At 46.2% G+C, this 9,566-nt stretch overlaps 1 protein-coding gene across 1 annotated transcript; it reads left to right on the plus strand.

The window, feature by feature from the left end:
• Positions 1-878: 878 nt before the first annotated feature.
• LOC111272625 (uncharacterized) lies at positions 879-8,726 on the plus strand. The gene is made up of 2 exons (XM_022854189.2): positions 879-1,447; positions 2,151-8,726. Exon 2 carries the CDS (start codon positions 2,152-2,154, stop codon positions 3,175-3,177), a length of 1,026 nt encoding a protein of 341 aa, XP_022709924.1. The 5' UTR covers positions 879-1,447; position 2,151; the 3' UTR covers positions 3,178-8,726.
• The last annotated feature ends 840 nt before the right edge of the window (positions 8,727-9,566 follow it).

A 9,566-nucleotide genomic window follows, 5' to 3' on the forward strand; every position in this document is an offset into this window, starting at 1 on the left:
TAAATAAGACCAGAGGTGTGTCCTCAGTAGGAGAATGTGCTTCGGAAAATTAAAGAGTTAGTTCTTCATTTTCCCAATGTTGTAGCTTGCCCATATGCGGTACCCGCTCCCTTATTCGGCAGTCACACGAAACAACGAAATACGTCGACGTTCAGAAAGCTCCTTCAAAGTATATAGATTTGTGTACCTATATTAGCGCCTGCACTATACGAATTTGATTGCGTTTCAAAAATGTTTACGTGTTTTGCTGACTTCGGCCCGATCGTCCACTATTACTGAAGCTGGTACTTTTCAGTCGCCAACTGACAACGGCTTACAGCAACATCATCAAAAAATCCCTCAAACCTAACACAGTAGAGATCGCACGTTTCCTCCAACAACGCTTCGTCTCTCTCTCTCTCTCTCTCTCTCTCTCTCTCTCTCTCTCTCTCTCTCTCTCTCTCTCTCTCTCTCTCTCTCTGTTACTGCATCCCCCGATTCAGAAGTGTCATGCGAAAATAGCGCCATCGTTAAGCGCGTGTTGCCTGCAGGCCCAAGGTGCGCCTGTTCGATGTCGTGGCTGAAGTGTTTCTTGAACTGCATCTGCATCGTTCGCCACATGGTCTCCACATTAACCAGGCAATCTACTGGGTGTGAGCTAGCCAGCAAGCTATCGAAACTAGTACGGTTCGTTGTTGCTACCTCTGCAATTACGGTTTGTCTTTTCATGTCGGCAATGGCTGATTGGCTGTTCCACCAAACAAACATAAACAACGCACTGAGGACGGTCAAAGCGCTGCTCCCGCCACGACCGACATGCGCGCCAGCAGCTTAGCACACCCTATAGGTCTGTCTGCGAGACGAGAGCGTTCGAGTCATTAAAGACAACCACGTCAGCATTGTTAGGAAATTTGAGTGTAACTGTTGCTGCTGTTTGTAATATATGTACGGTTGCTGATGCTATGTTTGAGGTATATCCAGTCGGTCGCTCGCCGTAGCTGTTCGCAATAGCTCCGTGGCCATGAGTGGCAATGTGGTCGCCGGCCTGGTAGGTAGCTGGTGGCTGCTGGTGCCTGTCCGGTGGCAGGCACCATCGGCGGGTTGAGTGGCTGTGCTGGTGCTATGGGGCACTTGCGTGGCTGACTGGCTAACGCTTTCTTCTGGCACTGACAGTAACCGTCACTGTCGCTGCTGCTGCCGCCGCCGCCGCCGCCGCTGCTGCAGCAGCGACAACTGGCGCTATAGTAGCTGCCCTCACCCAGTCCCGCTGCTTCTCTCCCTTCAGGCGGTTTGACCAAGTGACAGCCTTGACGACTGCGGCACCACGTGCTGGCATCAGACAGTTGAAGGAAGTCGACGCGATCGGCAAAACGCGATTGAATCCGTGCCGGTGACGACAGTATCATCTACTGTTATGCGTTATTGCTAGTTGAAATAGAAGCCAGCGACACGCAAACGGATAATATCGGTTTGTAGTAACGGTGGACGCTTGTGATTGAAATGAGGATTGTAGAAAATTGTACGGTGCTCACCAACAGCAGTAACAACATGTGACATTTAGCGAGTACAGCAGAAGGAAACAATTGTAAGCGTTCGATTTTCAGCTGCATGCACCTCGCGTGTAATGCCGCTCAGTTACCGACGTGACCCCTGCCAGTAGAGTTTCTACTACGACTGCCGCTTCAGTGTCACGATTCGAAACTAGCAATAATTTGTTGTTGTTGCTGCTGCTGCTACTACTACTACCGTTGTTGTTGTTGTTGTTGTTGTTGTCGTTGTTGTTTGTTTGTTGTTGTCGTCGTCGTCGTCGTTGTTGTTGTTGTTGTTATAGTGATGGACCTATTGCAGTGAATGCAGTGGTCGACTGTGCAATTCCAAAGTGGGTGCCGGGGGTAATCAATTCGTGTCACCCCCCCAGACTCAGTACGACTTGTCTGCATCATTGGATACCATTTTCGTGTGTTTGTTGAGTTTTAATTGCGGGACACGCGTATTGGATATCATTGCCAGTGGAGAAAGTACCTGTTGCGAACTTTATCTCGTCAGTCATTTATGTGTGTTTGTGTGATCTGTCATAGTCATAGTCATATAATATGGCGTAACATTGATTGGACGTTATTAGCACCATTTTGAGACGCTGTTGAAGTTGTTCATCACCGCTGTTACTTCAGGATGAATTTGTATGATACGCCACCCGTGAACGACGGGCTTGCAGCTGCTACGGCCATGCTCGACAGTAACAATGGACTGCAGAGCGCTGGACGAGGCACTAGCAACGGCGGTGGTAGTGATGGCGGTCGTGCATATGACTCGGCATCCGAGACGACAACTGCTCTTTCTACGGCTGATCTATACGCTCGGAAAAGGCGCGGCAACCTACCGAAGGAATCAGTCAAGATTCTACGGATGTGGTTGTACGAGCACAGGTATAATGCTTACCCTTCGGATCAGGAGAAGTTGTTCTTGAGCAAAGAGACTGGACTAAGTGTTTTACAGGTGTGCAATTGGTTCATTAATGCACGTCGTCGAATCCTACCAGACATCATCCGAAAAGAGGGTAACGATCCATTGCAATATACGATCACGCGGAAGGTTGGAGCGGGTTCGACAAGTCAGAGTTCGCTGACTAGCTCGCACACTAGTACTAGTAATGCGTCCGGACAGAATGGTGGCTTACATCAGGTGTCAGCGACAACAGCGCTTTCATCAGGAACAACGACAACGACGCCAAAATTTGGCGCTCCGATTCATCGTACAACTGCGATGCTTAATCACCACTCGTATTTGGCATCACCCGTCACCTCGGATTCGGACGATCTTGATTCCGACTCCGAGCGCCTCCTCGATGACGATGAAAGCTCATCAGACTCAATGCGTCGGGAAGGCGGGGGTTCGATGCCGTTGAAACTCACCGCCCGCTGGCAGCGAAGCCATGAGCAAGAACAGAGTCATGGTGGGCACCATGGCTTCGTTCATGGCGTAAAGCGCAAACGACACTCGGAGGACGATACCGATGAGTGTTCGGATGACACGGGCGTCTATGGCCTACACACACCATCTCCACCACCTCCACCATCGTCGCCGAAACGTCGCCAGTCGATCTCGTCTATTCAACACAAAGAAGAGTTCAGCAGTCTTCTCATGCTCGTCGAAGTGGCTATTCGGGAGTTAGATAAACAGAAGACACCTAGTCTGTGATCAACTGCTACGGGAAGATAAGAATTAATAATATTACCTTGCTCACTGTTACTGCTACCGCATTATTACAGTTAATTTAACTGCATCGATTATGAAGACCGCAAAATCTTCGGCAAAATGTTGAAAATGAAAATTTCAAGAACCTAGGAAAACGTGCAACGATGATCGTACAATGAGGAAGATTGATTAAGCAATTGATTGAGGCCCAAAGATCACAGATCGGCATTTCAATATTGGCAAGAAGAGCAGACATATTTTTACTTGCTGATGCCCCTGCTCTCTTCGACCTACCTATCTTTACTCTAACATGTAGCAGAGGCTGCATTGGGCATATTCTTCTCTGTTTTCTGGGCATATGAGGGCGAGAGGGAGACCGCCCAACCCCTGTCGCCTACAGCCGTCCACGTTGCTCGTCGATACCAAGATGGCCTCGTTAACAGCTCGAACGTAGCCTGTACAACTCACATGTCGGGACATGTTGGTATTATGTTACAACGAGAAAAAGCAAAATTGACAAATGTTAAACTATGCACGACTAGTAGTATCCTGTTCCCTGATATATGGCATTATCGTACCATAATTGTCAAGTTCAAGCTACCGCTGAAATCCTTCTTACAGAGACGAAATCTGTTATTTATCGAGACACGACGATGTGTCAGACCCAACAGCAGCAGCAGCAGCAGCAGCAACAAAATCTGAATAAGTAAATTAATTCATTAAAAAATCATCGATCTTTAAACTGACAGTAAACGAGTGCCTGAGTCCTGAGTGCTGTCCCGTTCTTCACTTATGAAGCTATATGCGAGCGAGGGAGAGATGGATGCTGTATGATAATGAGCAGATTTCGTTCACAGGGGGTCGTTCACACAAAAAGAAAAATAGCAACATGTAGCAGATACACACACTCGAATACAACTACAGACGCGGCTCACAGACACGCGGACGCACACATACTTTGAAGGATACTCTCATGCAGATATAGCACAGGAACTAGAGAGAAAGCGAGCCTGGCCGTCGGTTGACTTTAAGCAAATCATGGCCCACCTTTTCGGCATGGACTTGCGCCCGGCGACGCCAATGAGCTTGCCTGCGTGCATACCTAGAACAACGTGTGCAGAGCACTCGGACGGTGGAGTCGGCACCAACGAACTCTATAGCAAAACTCTCCATCACTATATCTTGCTCAATCCATCGATCGGACGACAACCCCACTAGCTGGGCTCTACGATTACTAACAGGTGGAGTTGCAAGGCATTAATTAGCCGATGTGCTTCGTGTATGGTGCAGCCCTGTTAACCGTTCATTGTTATAGAAAATAATAGTATAGTATTTCGACCGTATGTGTGAAAACAATTTGAAGAACCGAAGTAGCCAGCATGTGCCGTATTGTGTGATAGAGATTTTATTAAAGACGACACAATAGACCGTACGCACTATCACCATGCTGGGAATGACAGTGGTTCAATTTGTGTACGTTATATGACGCGGCCGTAATTGCGGTGTCGCACCCGAATACACACATATACACCCATACACGGAGCGACAACATACAGATCACAACATTGCGCCAGGAAGAAAAGTGGGCAGGGGGTGTGGAACTAGGCGCTGGGAAAAGTGCCGGACGCCTGAATGAGTAACGAGCACATGGTTAATCTATTAAGGGTAGATCAGCACGAGTGAATCTTAGTCTTTCCCTAGGTTTTTTAAAGGCTTCCCTTTCTTTCATTTGTTTCTTTTACTAGTACGTTTTTCACTGCAGCTCTTTCTACCTCTGTAGTTTTACTCGGTGGCTCAATGTGCCTTAACCACTACTGCATTGTTTATCTAACTCTCGCCATTATGATTACCAGTTATACTAGGATCATGTATTTGCATCAACGATTGCTGATTGATCCAGCTTCCTTGCCATATTCACCACAGTAAAAAAAAAAACAGAGCAATTAAGATGTTATCGTCGTTGTTGCCGTCTACCCCAAGTGAAGCTGCCGTCACACGTCTAGCATGGCATTAACTATTATTGCGAATATTTCGTTGTTGTTTTCCCTTGAGTCGCTTCCGTTCACGCTACCATCATGCATCCGCCAAATCAAAGCTTTTTTCAATGACTCCTTCTTGCGAAAAATGAAGCAAGCAGTTAGTAGCTATAAAGTATAATTCGTCCCTAGACATAACAGTAAATAGAGGGATGCGCGTTCATAACCGGCCTGCGTGCCTCAGTGTCGACGGAACGTTTTGGCACGTAACTTGCGGCTGATTGAGGCGTGCGGCGAACAGCTACGTCGTAACACGTAAATATTTCTGAGGCCCAACACGAGTGGGCATACAAGGACCAGTGGGTTATGCTTCCAGAGATGTTGGGGCTTTGGCGCCGGTGACGGTAATACCTTGTTGTAACTACAGCATCACCAATAATGCGTTGGTGCTTTAGCAATGAGCCCACCCCACCCCACTTCAGTGCGATCTGCAGTGGGTTACTCCACTAACCCGAACTAAGTCTTTCCGTTGCTTTATTCACTGCTGACTCGTTATTGTCTGCTATGTGTGATAATGCTTCTGGACGAAGTTATATTATTATAGCACGTTCCGCTATAAGCGACATCGGCCATGTTTCGTGCGGCGCCGAATAGTTACGAACTGTCTCGGGGTTGCGAGTCTGCTCTAATTGCTGATAGCATATGTTCCTTGCTAAAGACATTATCAGCCGAGATCCACAACGCTCACGCCTAGCGACTGCCAACGTCCTGTCGCATGTCCGTTTGTGGCCAGGACGTTTATTGTGGCCACCTTTAAGCACGCCAGATACAACTTTATTCGGACAGATTTCGGCAAAACCGGTAGGGAGACCATGACAGCTGGTCGAGCGGGTTTGGGCGGGCGTTAGCAGAAAGCAAGCTAGATGGCATGTCTGTCTATTTGTCTGCGTAGTCGTGTCTTGTTTTTTCTGGCTGTGTAGATAAATATCTTCCTTCTGGTTGACTGGCTTGAACGGACCGAGCGATTAATCCCGGTTGGAGCGTTCGTTTCGAGGGAAGAGACCTTTGTAGCGGCGTACGCTATGCAGCCAGGGCGAGTTATCGTGAACGAATGAAATATTAAAATAAAATTGGAAGAGGTCGACCCAAGAAACAGCCAGAGCGTCGCCACTAGCGGGCAATTAGCTTGAAGTGCTGTCCTCCCTATGGCAGCGTTTGATTTCTCTTCCTTGCTTCGACGATCGATTCTAACTTCTGTTTAAGCTAGCGATAAGAACCAAAATAGCAACAGAGCCATCTACCCCTTAGCCGTGTCCTATTATATAACCAAAGGACAAAAAAATGTGTTGTTGTCACCATGTTATTTTAACGATACGGTTCTCCCACTCGCTTAGAAACTGAATGATTTGTTCAAGATACTTAGCAGCGTCGCGCGGCGAGGGCCGACAACACCGACTCGAGCCTTCTACGGTCCATAGTTCTGAGAGGAATCATTAGTTTTTTGCCATTTGTGTTATTGCGTTGCAATTTTTTGGGCTCTGTTGTGGCCATAAATGTCTTATTTTTTTAAATATTAACTCTTATTTTTCACGTAAACTACTTAAAAAAAGGCTTATTTCTTATCTATTCGTTTTATATGAAGATAAGAGAGTTACTTTCATATGAAACTTTAAGTAGACATGTATAGGATAGGGGAACTGTTCGTTATGTTGAGTCTCGCCTTGTTTTACGTTGTCGATCATCCAACAATTCGCTTATATAGATGTCTGTACGGTCTTTCTCCAATGCTGGCCGCCTTGCGACTCTGGTTGCCGCTCTCACTGATACTGTTCTATCCGATCTGATACACCTCGGCTACGATAGTAAAAAGTACGTAAAATGCTGGTCGATGCTTTTTTATGTAATATTTATTTTTGTTTATTCGCTATTTCGGTCAATTGTGTGTTTATTTGACGGATGCACAGTACGAGGTGTAATTTGTTTTTGGATCGATCTGGTGTTATCTCCTCATACCTGTAGAGTACGACTCGCAGGTAGGACGAGGCGCAATAGTGCCCCGATATTAGGGAGGACCCCCGCAACTGTCAAATAAGAGATCGTTCCTATGGCGGTGCGGCGTTATTGTTGGAATGAAGTGGAAGCCTTAATCAAGATTAAACGCTGTATCGAAGAACAGAGGTATCAAGCTTGGGTGCCCTGATTGAACATAAGTGACGATAGCGGAACGGTGAAAACGTACACTGCAAACGTAATGCTAAAAAGCCATTTTTTTTGAGGCGCAACGACGAAGGCCGACGAAATCATATGGGTATGGCAGAAGTAGATGGCAACAATGTTGGCCAAACCAAATAGCGCATTTAGGGTTTTTGGGCTATAACGTAGCAACGACTATACAAATAGGGTGACAAATGTGTCAGCTAATTTATTTATAGCTATTTTGGAAGAAAATATCAGTTAGTACTGTTACTGGAAATGTTTCTACCGCTATTATTGGTATTGCTAGCATTATTTTTTATGACCTTCAAATGTACTTCTGCTTGCAGCAAGCTTCCATTATTTCACCGGCTTAGCACTACCCTTTTTGTGTACACATTAAGAAATACAACGTAGGTTTTTCTTCTTGTTGTCCCTCATAAACTGTTTGACGAAACTAGAAGTTTGGCCAACTACCGTGCGGGTGACCGAGCAGTTACCTGCCTCATTGTTGGGTTCATATAACCCACTTTGGTTAGCAAAATTGTTTGTGACTGTGGGCGGCATTGACAATGGCAGTCAGGCACGAAGGCATTAAACGAACCGTTTCGAATTACGGAATTATATGCTCCAAAAAAACATTGACTGACACACACACACACACTCTATGACATGCAGCCAACATGCAGGAATAGCATATTTGATAGATTTTGTATAAACAGACATATAAAAACACTTCGATGGACTTAACGTAACTGTTTATGCTTAGCGAATTAACAAAATTACATAAAGTGACAATGTATCTATAATAGATGTCAGTCGCTGGATAATTGATTTTACACGTATTATATATGTGCGTATATAATATGATGAATCCAGATGATGTTAAGGGGACACTGTCTTTCGAGAGGAGGCCTACCGCTCGTGTAGCAGTGTCGATGTATAGCTTTTTTCACTATGATGATACAGCTACAGATCATCATCGTCATGTTGGCGTTTAAATCAGTTGACATATCAGTCTTACAAATGCGTTTGTCACTTGGTCTTCCTTTGTTTTGGTCACTGGATGCAGATACGAGAAGCAGTTTGCACGCCCAGCTTACACATTTTTTTGCCGCTCTCAGCTGAAACTTACATGTGCCTTATGCAAGCATAAAGCTCGATGCGTCAATGTGGCGCAGTGGTTTCTAGCCGACGTTAGAACGGATGCGGCACGCACGTGGTGCGCGGGGGGTTCAGATTGGTGTATCATTTTGTTGTATGGCACCCCCCTCTTCCAGTTTGTTGCTTGGTTAGGTGCCATGGGTGTGCCGGTGTCGAGGTGACATTGATTCGGTATTAGCGGCTTTTAGTGGCTGTTAGCGTTAAGCTGAGTAAAATACAAACCACCATCACCATGATATAGCCCCTCTATTAACCGCGGCAGATTAGACTGAGTCGTCGCAACTTTGACAAAGCATCCTGGGAGAGCGCTAACCTCCAGCAATCCTCTGATACCGAACACTAATATGCCCTCTTCGGCCCCTCCTGCCCCCTCCCCCAAAAGTCGGGGGATTTTATGATCTCCGGCAAGCTGTTCTTGAAGCTTTTCTTCGTTTTTAGAGTTTTTTCGTTTTCCGTCGTTAATTAGTTGAGTTTGGTTGATTGATTGATTGATTGATTATAGCGCGCGAATACGTGGAGTGTTTTTATTCGTTGGTTGGGTCCTGGCGCTGGTGAAAGTGACGCCGGCGTGGCGGAGGGTGCATTGGTCTGGATGTGGGTAGATGGTGCGTCGATGCAATATCATTGACGGTGCAAATGTTCTCCGTGGCCTATGTTGATCCACAAGCTAGCCGACTGACCAGACGGCTCGCGGTTGATTGATTGATTGACTGACTGACTGACTGGACGATTCATTCTGGGGTGAGAACATGCCCCTGGAGCAGCGCACGAAGCGGAAGAGAGACGCGTTGTTGAATAGAGTGAAAAACAAACAACGCGAAACGATGACTGCCGGCCGGGCACGAAATTTGGACAGGAGTTCCAAGTGACAACTCGAAATACTACTTATACACAAACACAGATACACACACATAGATTGCATTGCGTTTTCAAGCTTTCAATAACTGAGCCGAATTCCTATGATAATGGTGGGGTAGTCGGAGTTTAAGAACCGGTAATCCAATTGGAGGTAGCTGACGTTGAATTAGGTCAAGAGATCAAGTGGAGTATGTTGTACAT

This window comes from Varroa jacobsoni, unplaced genomic scaffold (assembly GCF_002532875.2).
Source record: "Varroa jacobsoni isolate VJ856 unplaced genomic scaffold, vjacob_1.0 contig02778, whole genome shotgun sequence".
Taxonomy (NCBI): Eukaryota; Metazoa; Arthropoda; class Arachnida; order Mesostigmata; family Varroidae; genus Varroa; species Varroa jacobsoni.